The 19,641-nt window shown below is 30.6% G+C and overlaps 2 protein-coding genes across 14 annotated transcripts in view; both read left to right on the top strand.

The window, feature by feature from the left end:
• The first annotated feature begins 584 nt into the window (after nt 1-584).
• On the top strand, nt 585-9,573 carry srl (spargel). The gene is made up of 8 exons (XM_008199743.3): nt 585-1,041; nt 1,106-1,173; nt 1,223-1,355; nt 4,427-6,216; nt 8,471-8,545; nt 8,600-8,797; nt 8,852-8,997; nt 9,053-9,573. Exons 1-8 carry the CDS (start codon nt 985-987, stop codon nt 9,160-9,162), a joined length of 2,577 nt encoding a protein of 858 aa, XP_008197965.1. The 5' UTR covers nt 585-984; the 3' UTR covers nt 9,163-9,573.
• A 1,333-nt stretch (nt 9,574-10,906) lies between these two features.
• CLIP-190 (Cytoplasmic linker protein 190) overlaps nt 10,907-19,641 on the top strand; it is a 45,612-nt gene continuing 36,877 nt past the window's right edge. For 6 of the 13 annotated variants that reach the window (XM_064354886.1, XM_064354885.1, XM_064354882.1 and 3 more), the window contains exons 1-2: nt 10,908-11,090; nt 15,327-15,881. In XM_064354886.1, coding sequence (XP_064210956.1) covers nt 15,626-15,881 — 256 coding nt within the window. In that variant the 5' untranslated portion in view covers nt 10,908-11,090; nt 15,327-15,625. Of the gene's footprint in view, nt 11,091-15,277; nt 15,882-19,641 lie in introns of those variants that run through there. The other 7 variants (XM_064354883.1, XM_064354884.1, XM_064354881.1 and 4 more) reach the window with 3 other exon arrangements.

Here is a 19,641-nt window from a genome sequence, read left to right as displayed (position 1 = left end):
GGAAAGGTGGTGAAATAAAAGTTTGAAAAATAGGGAAACTTTAGGAAAATTTAAAATATGTATTAAGGTCCCTAGGGGTGTTTGTCCGAACACGAATTTTTTACAGTCGAAGGCTCTACAGAACGGCTTAATCTCTTGCAGAAAAACACAAAAGTGCTGTTTGGAAAGGTGGTGAAATAAAAGTTTGAAAAATAGGGAAACTTTAGGAAAATTTAAAATATGTATTAAGGTCCCTAGGGGTGTTTGTCCGAACACGAATTTTTTACAGTCAAAGGCCCTATTGGAGGGCTTAATCTCGTGTAAAAATAATAAAAGTGCTGTGTGGGAAGGGGGTGAAAAAAATAAATTTTGCAAAATCGAAAAATTTTAAAAGATTCATAAAAATTTGAATTACATTTGTTTTGTAAAAGTTGGTTTACCTAAAAATATTTGCTCAATGTACGATTGAGCCACTTTAAAAAACAGCAAACACAAATAAATGGTATTTAAAAATTTAAACATGTATGCCCCATCTGTTCGCGAGCATCCAAACTGGCAAAACACCGGCCGCTCAGCCGGTATAAATCAATGATGAGGATCACGTGGAAGCGACATTTGCCGATTTGGAGAAATTTGCGGTGTGGTTAGTCGCTCACGTGTACATTGTTGTGCTTTTCACCCAAATATTTATTAAAGTTTGTGTTAAACAGTGTTGAAAACATGTAAATACCGTAGCGAGACAATCAGTGCTTCGATTTCACCAAGAATAATCAAAGTGTACTGTTAAAAACAAAAGGTGTTAACAAAAATATGTAAGCTGGTGTTCATAACCTATAATCATCTTGAACTATTAAAAGCTTATTATTACGTAAATAAGCTGAATAATTGTATGTAGTTTTGCCTGGAAGGCGAAATTGTGAGGAAAATTTCGTCTAGACCACATTGTTAGAACAGTTCCTTATTTATTAGCAGTCTTGTTGAGTGGCAGTGTTATTGACCGCAAATATGGATACGGGTCTCTTGAATTTAGAGGAGCATTTTTCCACATATTACGTGTGTGAGGTGAGTAATGCGTCGAATTTCTTTGATTACCGGAGAAATTAATCGGTTTTGTTGAATTTACCAGCCGGACGAACAATCGTGCTCAGACGACAACAACAGATCGTATTTCAATGAATGGGAGGACGAAAGAGAGTAAGTTCTAAGCACCAGTTTGTTCGCTTTTTGCAATGTTTTTGTCCAGGCTGAATGGCGATATTGGTCTGATACCAGAGCCAAGCAGTTTTTGTGGCTCCTTGAAGGGCATGTCCGATATAACGGATTCACCTCCTTCGCTACTTTTTCAAAAGATGATTGACTGGTCCACTTCCATTTATGTAAGTAATTAAATCAGAAGGATTTTGTGTGACCTACATGCGTGACTTTTTGATTTACATACAATTCTCAAAACAGAATTTGAAAATGCTAGGTTTATTGTTTATTTACCTTTCTCTTGAAAGGTACTCAGGTAGAAATAGCGGGTGGCCAAAGAGAAACGTTGTGTTTACTTTACACGGCCTTGATATTGGCCAAGGTCGTCTCTTGGACCTTCTTGCAAATTTTGAATTTTGCGAACATTGATTTTTAATTTTTTTTTACATTTGTAGTAATTTTGTATTTGAATGAATTTCTAATTAATGTGTCAAATTAGACACTTGTGTGTAAATAATTGTGTTTATTTTGGGATTAGTAAACCTTTGTGTGTTATAAAGGTTATAAACTTTGTAATGTTCAATATTTGGGATGTTATTAAAATTCAATGTAGCTCAAAAGAAACGTTTTTGTTTCTTCAGAATAGATTCAAATTGTCAATAATTACTTAATTTAAGATAATGTTAATTTGGTACTTATCTGATTTATTAAAAAATATATAATTACTATCTCCCTAGTTGTTGTTGTTTACTAAATTCGATTTAAATTTTTTGTTCGAATTTTAAGTAAATAATTAATTATTATCTGTCACATTCTGAGTTACTGAGATAAGACAGGGGTCGGTTTCTTTCAAAAATTTCAAATTTTTCGTAGAAAATTGTTGACAATTTTACAAAAATTTCTAAAAGTTTAAAAATAAGTAAATCTCCAATTTTTTACATTTTTATTCAGGGTCTGTTCCAAAAGTATTACTTTACTGTATTCCGGAAACTGATAATCACATAAAAATTAGCGTTTGCTAATAATTAAATACCTTTTCCTGAGCATGTATTTTTTTATAATTTTTTTTCAGTTCCTTGTAAGAATTATCAATTAATTATACGGTGCGTTCAAAGAGTCTTTAGATCAACTCTAGCTACTAATTAATTAACTTAATTGACATTTAAGAAATAACTAATTACTTAATTAATTTGAATTGAGTTGTCATTTACTTGATTAAGGTCAAAGGCAAATTAGAAATTCATTAATAAAATTAAATTTTTGGGGTACTAGGAATATTTTTTTATGTATTTGTTGCTTAGAATAATCTTTATGCATCGTTTCTATCAAAATATCTTTATAAATATTAAAATAATTGTTTTTAGTGACTTTATAGTTTTAACATTGTCGACTTTTTTCATTTTCCTTGCAACAGCAAGAGTGACGTATTTTAAAAAATTGCAGAGCACTTTCAACGTAAATATGATCTACACCTAAGTTGTAAGTTTTTTTGGAAAGTATAATGGAAATAAAACATCAATAATCGCTAATTACTTCAATTAAAATTTCAATTTACAAAAAATTGGGTGCCAATAATGGCGAAGTTTGGCAATTATTTTTGTTTGAGTAATCTAAAAATCTTAATTTTCATTTTATGTGCTCTCACAAATCAAATTTGGGAATGTCTTTTTTAAATTAACCACTTTTTGCAATTTTTGAAACTAATATAAACATAAGACTGTAATGTGTTTATGCTCCATCCAGTTAAAAAGAGAAGTTTTTCATTTTGGATTTTTCACTGTCCAAATTATGCAAAGTAACAATTGTTGTGTCATGAATGTGAGAAATTATATTTTTACTGTATCTGTAAAACTAATAATCACACTGCAATATGAGCGTTTCATATTAAAGATCAATTTTTTTCACTGTATGTGTTTTTTTTAAATTTCACTATTCTTTATATTTAAAATAACTAAATTATATTAAATTGTCGAATTTTTTATTAGTACTATTTCTAACGAAATCTATCAAATAAGCAAATAAATATCCACCCAATTCAAATTAATGTTAGTGGTATTTAATAATTAATTCGCAGTATTCAATTAAATTTAGTTGCTAAAACTCAAAATAATCACGAATTTTTTTAAATGTGTACTGTGTACACTGGAAAATGTGCGTTACACAATGAAAAATTTATTTTTAAAAATCTAAACTAAAAACTTATTTTTTTCATGAAATGCGTAAATTGAAGATATTTTCTGTGGAAAAAGCCCGAAGCATTATCAGGCGTAGCTCAGTGATAATAATTATGACTAATTATGAGTATTATTTTATCATACTTATGTTTCTTTTGGTTAAATTATGACTAATAGTAATAACTGCAAATAGTTTGGAACGCCTGTACAAGCCACAAAAAATTGATTGTTTTGTTGTTACAATTTTTGCTTTTTATACCAGGTGCTTCAGATTAAAATTTCGTTTTCATTATGTATATTCCTTTTTAACGGGATGAAAATGTGTATTTTTTATTGTTAGTTAGCTGTGTTTAAATGATTCTCATATATGTAGTTAACTTTAATTAATTAAATTGAATTCACAAATCGTCGGTTAATTATACATTCAAAAATTTCTTTAAAAAGCAACTAAAAAGTTTTTACACTGTGCAAGAATATACACGTTTATTATCGAAGCTCATTTTTTAATAAATAGAGAATGGCAAATGTCTGAATGCCTGTCAGTAGTTCTGTATAGCGGAATTTCTGATTTTACATGAGAAATTTACGAGCCACTATATGAAAATTATTTTAACACACCTTGTATAAAATATTACAGAATTTAGAATTTTTTCGACTAAATTTCTTGGCATAGAAATTTTGGCAAAAAAGTGAAATAAGTATCAATAAGATAATAGTTTTCATTTCACCTCATACATGTCGTAACATTCTTTTGTGTCAGTGACAGTTCTTAAATAACGTTGAACGTGATTTTGCATTTTAATAATAATTGAATTTTGAAACAGATAATTTTCTATTTATTATCTGCATTTGGAAATGAAACTATCGTTCTAATAATTCTTGGAACCTATTTTAGCTAAATAGATCCAATGCTCGTTAGTTGTGGTTTTTACTCAATAAGGCCACGACCTCCAAAACATTGGAAAATAAAAAGATGCGTTATAATTGTTTTTTCAGAATTTGTAATTCTGGAATGTTTATAACTGTCACACACTAAATTAAAAACAAATTTGAAAAGAATTTCAAAAATTTGAACTTTCTAGGTGGACGGTGTCGATGCCTTTCCTCCGGAAGAGGCGGTCTCGCATCATTTTACGGATCAAGACGTCGAACAAAAGTTACAAACAAATTTAGCTACTAGCGAATTATCTAGTTGTTTTAATGATAAAGATGTAAATAATTTTGATTTAGCGAAATACATTAACGAATCTGCATTCACCGACAGCAGAAAAGTTAAATCAGTGGGCAAAAAAATTGATAAACAAGCCCAAAAATACATAATTGAAGATAAAGACGATAATTTTGATACGAGTGATGAAGTTGATGTTGAAACTGTATTTGAAGGTGCTAGTCTTCCGGTATTAGAGGCGAACGATGCTTTCAGTCTTCTAGAACAATTCGAAGCATCCGAAAAGCCTCCTCTAGCCAATGCTAAACACAACGAGAATCTGAGTAGTGATTTTGGATTTAGTAGTAGTTTAGTCAATAACCTAGAAATGGATGTTAATCACATTTCAAGTAGCTCGATTGAGATATTCGATAAAATTCCAAAAGCTCCCATCGATATCTTTGATGAGGATGTTAATTTATTTGAGGATGATTCGCAAACTGTTAAAGAGTCTCCTCAAACAGAAATTTTGGATAAGCCTAAAGAACAAGAAAAAAGTAAGGATGAAGAAGTTAAAACCAAGCAAGAAGCCAAAACTACGAAACCACAACCTTCGGAATCAAACACTTCGCATAATTACACTAAAAATAAACAGATATTAGACGCACTACCTCAAGAGTTGATTGCGCGAATCAACGAATCAGGGAAACGCAAAACCATAACTGTTATTCCCCCGATTCCTGCTAAAAAACGGGGCGCTTCGCGATCTACTGAATCAGTATCAATTCACCGTAACAAGATTGTAAAAGTGGCCGTTAACGAACAAGTACATTTTGACCATGATTATTGTGCCACGCCATCTCCCTACCCCAAGGAACCCCAAAAAGACTCAGGTTTTCAGTCATCGGAAGAGGATGACCGTTCTGTAATAAGAAACCAACCGACTGTTAAAACAGCCGATGGTAAACTCATGGTGTCGCTTCTCAAAGTGAACACAATACGTAGCAATAATCACAATCAGAAGAAAAAATTGAATCTGGAAGAGTACAAAAAGAGGCGTTTGATTAATTCCAATGCAACGTCTCAGAGTAACTCTCCTGCTAGTAGTACATGCAGTTCCCCCTTGCCTGAAGACGAGAATTTGAAACGTCTGAAACACCAAGAGAAGTTGATGAAAATGGCCGCTGATTTGTTAAATACTCCGGCAAAATCAACAAAAACCGACGTTGCTCTTCCTGCTCTTAAACCAGTAGTTCAGAATCCTCCACCTCAGAGAATTGTCGTTCCGCAGAAAATAACACCTCCTCCAGACCTAGAAGTGAAGACGTATGTCAGTATTGGCACCAATACGGATATTTCCAGTATCAACTGTAATAAAACGATTCTCGCGTCCACACAACAATTGGAAGAGATCAAGCCGTTGTTGCAGAAAGTTAGCAATAAAATTAATAGCAATTCGTTTATTACATCGCTTATAGAAAATATCCCGAAAGTTAAGACAAAAACTACAGCGTTTGTTAAGTCGGAAAATCAGGAGGTGGTTCGAGAAGATAAGATCATTCATTATTTGAAGAAAGACAGAGAGCCGGTTAAAACGGTCAGTGTAGGGTCGCAAACCGATTTTGATGAAGGGGTAGGGGATGATATGGAATCGAGGTACAGGCGAAGGATAGATAGGAGCCCGAGTGTTTCGTCCAGTGGGAGTTCACGGACTCGACATCGCAGGTATTTAATTTTTTCTTTAATTGCTTTAAATTGAATTAGTGCTTGACATTCTTCCAACTTTTTCTGTGTTTGTTATGCACGACTGAAAGTAATACTTTCAGTTTTTGTTGTGATAATTTAATTTTTTTTTACCTATTAGCTGTTTCAAAACTATAAAATCACCAACGTTTTTCTCTCAAAATTAGCTGTTATAAATTAGTCATGCATTCATGCAAAAAATATAACAGGTAATGTAGTTTATTCTTTCAATAAGAGATCTATAAGCATTGAAAACTATTTTACAATTTTATAAATCTTATTTAAAAAAATAATTTTGTAAAATGCGACTTTGGCGTTTTTATAGTTTTGAAACAGCTAATACTTGGTTATAAGAAAGTGAATCATTGAGAGAAATGGGAAATACTTTAAGCGTCTCAAATTCTTAAATTAGGAGTATACTACACCTTCTCCAATTGTATTTTATATTAGCCAAATGTATTTCAGAAAATCTTTTGAAAATATAACTTATTTTTTCTGAAATTAATCTGATACATACGTTCAGAACTACAATTAGAAAAAGGTGTACAGACAGTTACGATTTTTTAATAGCTGCAATAAATGCAGTAAAATTACTTATTTAGGGTTTATTTCATTAAAGTGTGCCACAACTTTCTTACATGATAAATAAAAAAAAATGTGAAGTAGTAGTTTCAAAAGTAATTAATAGAGTTTTGATAGACCAGAAATTATTTACAATAAAAATGCAAAATGTAAACAGGATTTTAAGGAAGCTATAAGACTTACGGTAGACAGTGGAAGGTTTTTTTGTGCTATACCTCGAGCTTTATGATATAATCTACTATTTTTTTTTATGTTTGCTAATATCTAAAGGTTAAACTCTATTGAGAAGTTTTAACGGCTAAAAAACTAGATTTTGTTTATGAAAACGAGCCTCAAATTATGTTCGAGCAAAAATTCCTATAAAACTTTTTGTTGATTTGAATTTTTCATTTTTTATTATTTTTTGGGACTAGCAACATGTTTTTTCCACAAAACAACATTTAAGCATCGCTTGTTCTTAGTTGAGATATAACATGTTTTTTGCAGCTATTCAATCGTAACTAATTAATTCATTAATAATCAATTAATTTTAGTTATAACTGTTATAAGAAATTGTGGCTCTGGAAAAATTCGCAAGCATAGAGAAAAATAGAAAATATTTAATATCAAATGCTGAACCTTGTACAAAATGTACATAACAAGGTAAATGTACATACAGGGTGAGTCATATTTATACACATGGACTTAGTGAATGATAGTTCTTGCCAAGTAATCACGAATAGAAAATGTTAAATAGTTATGATGAATAATGAATAAAATGCAAACTAAATGAAATGAAACTTTTTTTTGTTCATGGTTACATAATCCGATCAAAAAACATCAAAAAAAAGAAAAAGAAATGAAAAAGAAGCTTTCTAGGAACTGTTCAATGTTATTTACACAATTTTTATACGTTTCTGTTCGTATTTAAATAACTTTAAGTAAATATTTTGAAGTTTTTGTTTTTTTTTCTTCAATAATATTGTTTTTTTTATTTTATTGGAATATTTCTGTAAGAAAAAATTGTTTAATTTTTTATTTTGCATTTATCTCATTATTGATCATAACCGAGATAACATTATTAGTTTTTATAATTTAATTAAAATATTAGTCTTGTAAACTAAACATAAGAAGCACTGTTTTAAAAACATCAAGAAAAAGTAAATCATTCAAGTTAGGACTCGCCGATTGACTATTTTATACCACAAAGTATCATTTATTTTTTTTTCTTTAATTAGTTCCTTAATTTAGTGCTGATCGAGATTTTAAGGGAAAAATCTTTTATTCGGCCAGTTTTTTGCGAAGTTAGAAGTGTTTCAAAAAGCGCAATTTTTAGAAAAATTTTTTAATAAATAAAAAATCGGTTTGCTAAAGTGAAAAATAACAATTGGGAGCGAATTTTGTTTACTGAGATGTAATTAAAAGAAAAAAAGTTAAAAATAGGAGATGCAAAAACTAAAAACTGAATGGATCTGGAATGTCACAAAACATTCATAGGTGTTCATGTTTCAGTATTTTTTTATACAGCTTATGACTTTTAATAAAACATCGTGTAAACTGGTGTTCACTTTTTGTTTTTTACACTATTATGCTCTATCTCGAGAATGCGACTACTGTTATTTGATAGCTTTGCACTTTTCTGAACAGCAACCTTCAATAGTTTTTTCTCTTGTAGAAGACGCAGTAGTTCGAGTTCTTCACGTAGTTCACATAGTTCATATTCCTCATCATCATCATCCACTTCTTCTAGGTAAGTATCGGAAAAAAAAATCAGCGAGAATGGGTTAAATAAGTGTTCGCATAGATCGTCTCGTTCACGATCGAGATCCATTTCTCCGAAACGTCAACGGCAATACAGCGCCGAACGTTTAAGAGAAGTTGAAGAACGTAGAGTTATTTATGTGGGCCGTATCACGAAAGGTACCACAAAAGAGGATTTACGGAGGCGATTCATTACGTTCGGACCCATTACGAACGTTAGTCTCCATTTCCGAGACTATGGGTTGGTTTTCTGTGTTTTGTCATGTTTGTTGTTTTATTGTTATTATTATTTAAGGGATAATTACGGATTTGTGACTTTTGCGAACAAGGAAGACGCCTATGAAGCTGTAGAGCATGGCAATGACGGCCATGTTTACCCCAAGTATGATTTGAGTTTTGGTGGTCGAAGGATATTTTGCAAAACTTCCTATTCTGATTTAGGTGGGTGAGAGTGTTTGAACTGAATTTAATTTAAAATTTGTTGTTTTTTTTTTAGATAATATGCGGGAAGACGATTATAATTATTACACTTCTCGCGCTCCTGAAAATTCGTTCGATGCTTTGTTGAGGGCAGCACAAGAGAAAATACGTAAACGGAAGCCTTGACAAAGTTTGTGGTTTAGTGCTAAATTTCATAAGCTCATAATTCATCGCATTTTTTTATTGATTTGATTGTATTTTATTCTGTATTTTTTAGTTTTGATTGTTATAGCATGATGGTAACATGACAACCTCTTATTATAAAATTAATATGTTCGGCTTCTACAAGTGGTCGGTTTTAATCATGAAAACACAACAAAAAAGGACTGATTTTTAAAGTGAATTTGTGATTGTATTTTTATTCGATTTAAGTTTAATTTGGGTTAGAAATTAGTAAATTTGAAATAAATGATCCACTGTTTATTTGCCAATGGTTGAAACCGACTGTTCCGTTGTTGGATATGTTTCCCACATTGGGCTGTGTATTTTGTATTTACAAATATTTTGTTACAGTTTAATAAACGTTAACAAAGCTCATACTGTATTGATTCTTATTCAAACATCGCCTTTTGTCTTTTAATATCGTTTTTTAAGTTAATGAAAATTTTAATTTTTACGCAGAACCGTAGGTTTTTTAAAAAATTATCAAAATCACAGTTAAAATTAAATATCGGAGAAGAATAATTAATCTAAATCTTATAATATAAATAACCGAAAATCTATTTTAGGGTATCTATTTGAGATTGGTATTTCTGTTCCTAAATTACAAGCACTACCATTATATTTTTTTAAATTGAGTCTTTTATGAACTTATTTTTCGGTTTAGTGCCTCAAAAAAATTATAATTGCTGGAAAGTTGTTTAACTTTTTAATATACCGGTTTCCTTAATTTAATCAAAAATCAAAAGTTTAGTGTAGCCTCCGGTTTTTTTAAATTAAATTTTTTACCTAAGTTTTTCGTTTAGTAATTTAGAAAAATTGTACCTTATAAATCCCATAATATAACTTAATATTTCAGAAAAATCATACGTTTTGGTTTCCTGTTGAAATACATAACACAAAATTTATTTTTGCTTTGGTAGTTGTGCATCAATTTTAGGTTGGTACCAGTGTTTAAACATTGAACATATTGCAGCTGTTCAGAGTTTAGTTTTATTTTTTTTCTTGTGGTAATCAAAATTTAAACTATTCTTTGATTGTTTTGAAAAGTTCATAAACAATAAGCAATTTCAACTTAACGATTTTGCAATGGATTTTTGTATGTAACTTATTTCTTGATTTAGTGATCGTGAGAAATTATAAAAATTGGAGAAAAAGTCAAAGTTTTTGGTTTGCTATTGAAATAACCCAAAATTTATTTAGGGTTGGTAGCTTTAAATGTGCGCCATAATGTTATATTGGTGTCAGTGTTTAAAAATTGGTGAAGGAGCTTTTTTATGTCACTGATTTTATGAGTTAGTGATTTACTGTCAGTTTTTGTTTTTTTGTTGAAATATCTCAAAATGTGTTTTTGGATTGGTATCTCTAAAAGCTCGCTTAAGTTGGTGCTTTAAAAAAAATTGGTGACATTTTAGCTAACCAGGGTTTACTTTTATGCCTTTTAATTTTTCTTTCTCATAAGTTGTCAAAATTTTAATTATTCTTTGACTATTTTTGGATTAAAATATTAATTTCATAAGCTACAAGCGCTTTACCAACCTCGTTTTTAAACCAGTTTTTTGTCATATTTTTGGGTTTAGTGTTTTGGAAAAAAAACAAAAACTAAAGAAAACGTGATGTTCTCTCGGTTAGAATAGTTCAAAATTCGTCTGGTATTTTTACCGCCCGCCATAACTTCACGTTGGCGACATTGTTTAAAAATTGGCGCTGTCAGAGCTGTCAAACGATCAGCTGTCAATTGCACTTAATTGTTTCGTTATTGTTAAAAAGTTGCGTTCCTTAATGAAAATTTGTTAATTGTTGTACCGTAAGTGAAAGTTTACTAACTTAGTGACGTTTTAATTAGTAGTGTGGCGTAAAGTGTAGTGTTACTTTTGGGTAATTAAGAATTTCAGGTTTGGACTAATTTTTTATTATTTCGATTTGACCTTTCTTTCTAATGCTAAGGCATTGTTTTACTTTAAAATATAAATTAAGAGCGATTTTGCGAACATATTTTCACATGTGTAAATATTTGTTTATTTGTTATACGCATAAAACTGTTTGTATGGTTGAAAGTGAGGTTATAGACTGTAACAGGTAGCTGACCTTATTTGGAAATTGTAAATAAAGCTACTGTTTATTGTTAAACCATGCATTGATCCACAAATATTAACAAAAGTGAGTGGTTTAGAACCTTTTGTAAGCATTTAGTTGAAAACATTAAAAGACAGGATTTGTGGTTAGTGAGCTAAGATTTGCATCACATGATTCATAATTTAAAATTAATGTTAACATAAGGACTTTCATTCGTAAAAGTGTTCAATTTTCAACCAATGATTGCTCTTATGCACTAAAAAAAGCACTAAAACAGGTGAAGCGACCTCTTAGTTTTTATTCCATTCGATTGGTACAATTTGGTTTTTAATGAAATTTTGCCTGGATGTGGGCCAAGTGTATTTGGTGTTCTATATTAATAAACTGCGCGTTTTTAAAGTGATAGGTCATCGAAAATCGTGAGTAAATGTCACTCCTGTGTTTAGTTTATTGTCCTCTAAGCTTTAACTTCTATTGAATGATTAAAAAAGGTTTATTATTTTTGGAAAATTCTGAAACGTGTGATTTATTTTTATAACAGAATGGGCGATTTTTCATGTAAACAAGGTTTCGTTTGATTGTGCCAAATTTTGGCCTTTGCTTTATATTATTAAACACGAAGAACGGTTTATTTTTTTTAGTAAAAAACAATACTTATTAAATTACTTTGAATCATTCAGTTGAAATGTTTTCTGTGTATGTAGTTATCTAATTACTGTTGACGCAGTAATTTTTTCCATTAGATAAACGATTGGATTATGCATCTAGAAATGAATCACATAGTAATTTATTAACATTTTTGAATCCTTAATGATAGTAGTGCATACGTATTACTCGACTGTATTATTGGTGGCCTATCACAGACATAAAGCTTAAAGTTTTAAAAGATATGTAAAATTATGCATAAAATGTTTGTGAGAACTTGACAGGATTTATGTTTGGCTTGAAGCAATTTCTATATGGTCATCTGAATTATTACGCTTTAATTTCTTGTGAAGAAAATGTCAGCAATAATAATACTTTTCCTTGTGAACTAAAAGACTAAAAGAGTGAGAGTGCTTATAAATATGTAATTAATATATGGTTCTTTTGACTTTTATAATGCTACCATTTAATGTGTAAATTACGTCTGTAATTTAGTGTTTTAATTATTACGTTTGCCATAATTAGTAAACTTTAAAGCATGTCTTGAATAACTTTTAGCCGATTAATTATTGAGTGCACAATATTGCAGTTTAAGCACATTAAGAGTAGAATAATTGTTGCAATTAACTGAATGAGTATGTCAATCAGTCTCGCTTAAATTTCCATATATGTCAGTTATTATTATGGATGAGAATTTTCATGATTCACTGTCTAGATCAAAATAAAGTAAATTTTTGTAACATTATGTATTCGTTTTGCTTTTGCTTACTTCGGTAATTTTTAATAAATTTTGTATTCCGAGAATAGCAATGAAATACAAACAAACAAATTTCCATAATATTTTCAAATCGGTATAAATTTTATAAGATGCGACCTTTCCCAAAGGCAATTTGTTCTTTATTCATTTTACAGATTTTGTGATTTATATCAGAAATAAAATAAAAGTGTCTTAATATGGAGCAAGAGACAAAAAATTGTTTCATACTTTCGATTGTCTTCCATAAGAAGAAAGCGGTGTTATGCAACTTTTCCAAATTTGTAAAGAATACATTTAAAATGCAAGATGCAATGCATTACTCACTTAATTAGTTCACTAAAGATCTGCATTATCAGATTTTCACAAGTCGCAAAGAAAAATTAATTGTCATGAAAAGTATTATATATTTACAATTAAAAATCTAAATAGAAAATTGGTTAAAGTACTGCCTCCCAAAATGAAAATGACGTCTTTATCATCCTTTGAAAATATATTGAGGATTTTTATTGATACGGATTGGTTAGGACAAATGATAAGTAGAACACTTTTTAATTGGTCGCGACTTTTCAATTTTATGGGAGCTCAAAAAAATAAATTTCTGTTTTTTTTGCAAAATGAATTAATTATGAACAAAATTGGTTAATCAACTTCTTCGATGACTTTTTGGCTTATCAGCCAAAGCGTTCAATCACGTTTCTGTATCAAAAAATGCGCGAATAAAATCCAAAACTGAAAAATGATGTTTTGATTTTTGAACCAATTACGTAATTTTTCAGTTTGGTTTATTTATTTATTTTTAGCTTACTCTTGGCAAAATTTCGCTCAAAAAGAATGACACCCCTACCAACCCGGCCGGATAGTAAAAGTCCGGCTAAAATTATAAATTTATTTTAGGTCATAAATTGCAACAAATAGTTTGGTTAACAAACTGTCTAGTTAGTTTACACAATATCTAGTTGGTTTATAAACTAGCCAAACGTACGCATTAACCTTATTCTTATCATATCGAAAAGATTTGTGGCTGCGGTTTTAGGGGTGTCATTCGTTTTGATTGTGATTGTACGTTAGTACCCCAAAAAATGTATAGGTTGCACTTAGTGGTACCGTGGGCTCGTGATAGTAATATCAGTTTTTTTAATTTTGGGGCATGTTTTGACTAGATCTTACAAGATAAATAAGTCTGGGGTTCATAAAGGAAATGAATTTTTTTGAGAAAGGGCTTAGTTTTTGGCATGATTAAACTTCAATAAAATTTTATTTCTCAGTTAGTTGCTAAGGTAGCGCGTATCTAATTGGGGTTGCTATGTTTTAACTGAAGTTTATCCTTAAGCCCGGCATTTCACTTGTTGGTTAAACCAAAAATATTCTGGTTACCAATCTATTTCCTGGTTTGGCGTATTTCAGTGCTTGGTTGTGATTTACCTGAGGTTATTAAAATCTTAACCGAAGATAATGTGTCGGGTTACCAGTACTTATGCGGAGTGTTTTTGTTTTCGTAACCTAATTTTTTTCCGAGAAATCATGCAGTTTTGCCCCTTTCTGCAACTCGTTCTTGGCTGTGTTTTGGTGCCATTGTAATTATTTAATACAAAACGTGCTGCGGATGTCTATTGCATTTCCATTTCAATTTCCATTAAAGCACTGAAATACAAATTCAATGTTAAAATCTGGGGTGAGATTTACTGATGGTTAATTACCATAGATTTTAACCAAGCATTGAAATACCGGGCGTTAGTATGTTAACCACAGTTCATTTCGGCCTTAGTTAGTTGATTCTTCTGTTTGGTTTAAACAACGTTGAAAACGTGCTAAACACTCAAACAAGGCAAGTTGAATCATGAAATGTTAGACTTATTTGGTGGTTTTTTGGTTTGTTTCAGCGACATTTTTAAACTTAAAATCTTAACTTATAAAAAGAACATGATTTTCGACCAATTTTGTTGAGATTTTTCTGACTATTTTGAAGAAATTTTTCTCAAAAACGAGTTAAATCAAGAGATACTGTCATCAGTTTTAATTTAGTTTGTGATTTTTGGTGTCAATTTCTTGCAAAAAATAGTCTAACCAAAAAAATAATAATAAAATAAAAACTTTTTATCCAACTTCGAAAAAAACTTAGTTGTTACATTTTAGCATAATTGACTGATTTTTTGATTTGTGTTCACCGAAATTTTGTGAAAAAATACCTTTCTGGCTGAAGAACTTGCTCAAAAAAGCAAAAAATGTTGTTTTGAAATTTTTTTTAATAAATAAGCATATGATTCAAAAATGAATAAACCGAGACAGGCTGAATTTTTAAAATCAACTTCCATCAACTTAGTGAATTGAAGCAAACAAATATACTTTTTTGATATTTTTTTAAAGAATCGAAACGTGGCGACGAACTTTAACACGGTCTTGTCACTTGTTCTATCAACCTTTTCCAATAAAAAATTTTCGAAGAATTCTAAAAAATAATAATAATAAACGAAATGTTGAACTTTTTCTCAAAACTAGTTTACAATCTCTGATGAGTCATTTTCATTTTGGGTGACTGTACATTTAGTGATATCTTATGTAATTACTGAACGCATTATCACATTGATTTTTAAGCTGCAAAATTAGGCTTTAGGTTTTAAAACTGAGGGCTTATCCAATATTTTATTGATTAAAGAGAATTGCGAGGGAACTTGGTGAATATTTTACATTTGGGCCAATACTGCTGTCTCAGCTAAAACTTCATTAGTTAATGCTGCTGTTAAGGAACAAGTTGCACACTTTGATTGATTAATAAAAGTATTGAGAACTGTTGGCTGAGGCACTCTGTGTGTTGATTTCAAAATCGAGGAAAAAATAGTTAAACACCTGAAAGTTGTTGACATTTGTGCTCCCCTGAACTTGAACTTTGAAGATCCTATAGATTTTCTAATATCGTTGGTTCCGTCGTGTTTGAAGTGATTTTAACCGTGAACTATGAGTGAAGCCAATTTGACCGAAAAAATCGATAACAACAACGTTACACCGAGTGATAGTTCAAATAATAATGTGGAAAATAAAAGTGCTGATGTGCCTAAAGACGACATGTCGGACGTTTCCCCTTCAAGTGGGGTAAGCAGTGCCTCATCCAAATCAACAGTGTCAAAACAATCAGGGATTAGACCACCGTCACGAATAGGAAGACCTTGTGGAGGAATTCAAAAACCTGCTGTTCCGTCGACACCTACGAAAAGTGAGTAATTTTATTATTATTTTGATGTTGCTGCGTATTTGTTGTTCGTTGCGTCATCGAAGACGAAAACGCATAATTCGGTTTAGAAGAAATTAAATTGGCGGTAGATAATAATTTTAATTGTCAATTGAACACGCCTTTGTGTACGCATTTGTTAGCAAGTGATGCTGTTGAGGTAGGTATGTAACCTGATTCGCATTTCGTACTTGAATTACCTTTTAAGTGACGAAATTATATTCTTTCTCGGACAATTGTTCAATCGAACAAAGAGTGTAGTTATTTCGATCCAGTAATTAGTTGTTACATCGGTTGACTAACCTATTTAGAATCCTTGTAATAGATGTTTCACAGTTGATTATAGCGACAACTATCATCGATGACCATAAATCAGGAGAGATATTTATTCTAATTATTGTTTTCAACTTAATTAATATTCATGTTGGTATTGAGGTAAACCGAGTGATTTATTACTTGGTGGTTATAGGGATTTTTGCCTGATTTTTGCAAAATCTGTTGTGGGAGTTTGGTAATGGCAAATTTAATTCAGATTGCACCACACTTTTAATTTTAGCTCATATTATTAAATAATAGTTTTACTAATGAGAAAAATAAATCTTGTCTCAGTCGTCTGGACAGGTTTTTTTATTGTCATGAGGATGCTAAGTGGTAACAAGTAGTTAATTTTTATTTGGTATTAATATGCATTTTACTGCTTAAAAAATTTCGACAACATGCATCTGAATACAAATTGGTTATTTATGGTGCGAATATCCAGATTTTTTAATTAGATGATTTTTATTAATCGTAGAAACATCACCAACTTTGAGAACTTGTTCATTGAAATGTGTGGAAAGTTTTACCTAGAATTTGTAGTGTTTGACTTTTTTATATCCTTCACACACTACTTTTATATTTCGAAATAAATTGTTGATGTTACTGAATATTTCTAATTAGATTACTCAGATCGTCATTTTCACTAAATGATTCTCATATTTGATAATTACATAAGAATTTTATATACTAAGCGAGTATTAAACAATTAAGTTGATTGATTAATTTCTGGTTAATAATACCTTTGCAACAAATAATAATACCTACCCACAGAAGGTAATAGAATTTTTTAGAGAAATAAATTTAATGCGTTTTAAATTATGTAATTGTTACTGAAACGTTTTTATAAATATTAATTTTTTTAAATTTATTACTATTTTTTGATATAGTATTTTCTATCCCGATAACGTTTTTTCGGGGGATATTTGGGTGATGGAAAACGAAATTTTTTGATGACGTTATCGAAAATACAAAATTATCGCATCATACATATGAGAAAATTAATTTTTTACTGCTTAAATTAACGAAAAATTAATTAATTATCTACTTATTATCAAAAAAGCAAAAAAGTGAATTTCATTTGGATCAATTTGTTTGGCTTGAAAAAGGTCTACTGAGGCAAGTTTGGCATTCGGAGGCAATCGTTAAGCTCTGGTAATATCTCCTCGAGCCTGGATAACTGCCTCCCTTCTACGTGGCCTGCTGTGATTTTGATAATTTGACATTTAATTAGCTAGCCATGAATCTACACCAATTGTCTTTAAAAAACTCATAGCCGTCGAAGGTAATCGAGAATGCTACTATCTATATCATCAACTTCAGTACTATTTCAGAACACTTTTAAGCCACAAAATCTAGTTTTAATTTTGCCGGTGAGTGTAGTACATTATTATATGACGAGTGTGAAAAGTGAGTGATATTGTGCTAGTGAGAATCTTGACTTACGAGGCGCGAGCCGAGTCCGGAAAGCTCACGAGCAAACACTAGACACTTTCCAGCGAATTTTGTACACTATTTTTCCTACAACACTCAAGAAAGACCATTTATTGAAAATAGATTTCGATGAATTTGCGACAACAGTAGATTTCCATTCATCGTGGCTCTTAAATGTTTTTCACAGTGTCCCTGTGAATTAAAGTTTTGGATTTTTAAGGTTTAAATAATTGGTCGTTTGTTTACGGAAGCTGCAAAGTTCACACCTACCAGTTGTCTTACTTCTGACCTGTCTTTGCAGATAAACAGAATAGCAACATACTTGATAAAAGCAAACAATTGCGTTAGAACGGTGCGGCATAATAACGCATGGGTTTTTGACAGATGAATGAAATTGTCAACTTTCGGGCCTTCTAAATTGTGTGAAATTGACATCTTTTGATTAGTGTCATAGTAAAAAGTCTTCTACTTCTACAATAAATTGTTTAGATTTGAACTTGTTGATAAAGCTCAATGGTTTTTAAAACAACTGCCAGTTTTATTATGTTGATTTTTTTCTGTTTAAAGCTGTGTACGTTTACTAGCATTATTCTGTGTCATTATATCTTTATTTGTTGCCTTTCGGCATGGAGTTTGTATGTACAATAAAAAGATACAGTAGAACCTCTACTATCTAACATATGTATTTGTTGCAACAGATTCTCCTGATTAGCGCTTTTTCGAAGTATAGATTTATTTCATTGAAACGGATAAGTAATTGAAATGTGTGTACTCGTATGTTTGCATTTATTGAAAAAAGTTTGTACTTATTAAAATATTGTTACAACTTTGAATTTGTACACCACAAAATTTTACAGTAGATAATTTATAATAATACTCTCACAAGGGCGGTCTAAATATATTTACCATATGGGTCGGTCCATCTGAAAGTTTAGAGCCTGTTTGCAATAAATCACAAAATACAACGTGCCAGAGTGATTAGATTTGCTTGAAGGGTCTTTGGTTTGGCGTAATCATAATAAAATTTGTTGGTGTACAAAATAAACCTAACAATACACAATTTTACCTAACTTTATGTTGTAAATACAAAGATTGGGATTTTTTAGTTCTAAATTAAGAGTATTTTTTTAAACAATGAATTTTTAAAACTGTATTGCGAAAAATATTTAACAACATGTTAAGATTAACTAAAAAAATGAGCCAAAAAACTGATTTAGTTTGTTGGTGCAGTAGGAGACAAATACCTACTGCATAACATGGTCATCCAGTCTTATAATAACATTACATAGCTTTAATGATCACTGTTCGGATTGTTGACTAGAGGCATATCGGATTGTAAGACGAAGTTCGGATTAAAGAGGTTGCTCTGTACTTGACTTAGACTTTGTGATTCAAAAGTACAGAACAGTCACTTGCATGGTTTTAAAAATTACTAAGTTACATTTAAAAATGGAAACGGAAAATTAAAAAAAATCCTCTGGTAGATACATCTAGGTGCTGTTTTGTTAATTTATTATTATTTTCTATTAATCTAAGATAATTTTGTGTTCTTCATGACGTTTTTCAATGAAAGACGTTAAAAATAACTAAATCTTGTAAGAGGTAATACAATCATTAATCAACTTTAGTTGGTTGAAAATTTAAATGGAAATGTAGACTTTAATTTTTTTTTGCTTTGGTAAAAAGCACATGATTTATATTTTCATAAAAATCTTTTCCAAATTATTTCAGCCTCCGGTTATGATTTTAATAAAGGAGTTTCTTTTACGCCTGTTACGTATAAAATGAAAACAGGGGAATTACTTTTTTAATAAAAATTTATTCTACAACCCTTAATTATCCCCCGTAAGATCTTTTCATACGCTCCAGTGGTGTTCCCGTTTTGCTTTATAGGGAGTTCTTTCATAAACCAGCATTTTATTTTAAACTTAATAATAATTATCTAGTACTTACGCGAACATTTACCATTAGTATGCAGTGTTTCAACCGCAATATG

Source organism: Tribolium castaneum, chromosome 2 (assembly GCF_031307605.1).
Source record: "Tribolium castaneum strain GA2 chromosome 2, icTriCast1.1, whole genome shotgun sequence".
Classification (NCBI taxonomy): domain Eukaryota; kingdom Metazoa; phylum Arthropoda; class Insecta; order Coleoptera; family Tenebrionidae; genus Tribolium; species Tribolium castaneum.
Note: the sequence above shows the minus strand (reverse complement) of the source record. Positions and strands in the feature narration are given on the sequence as shown.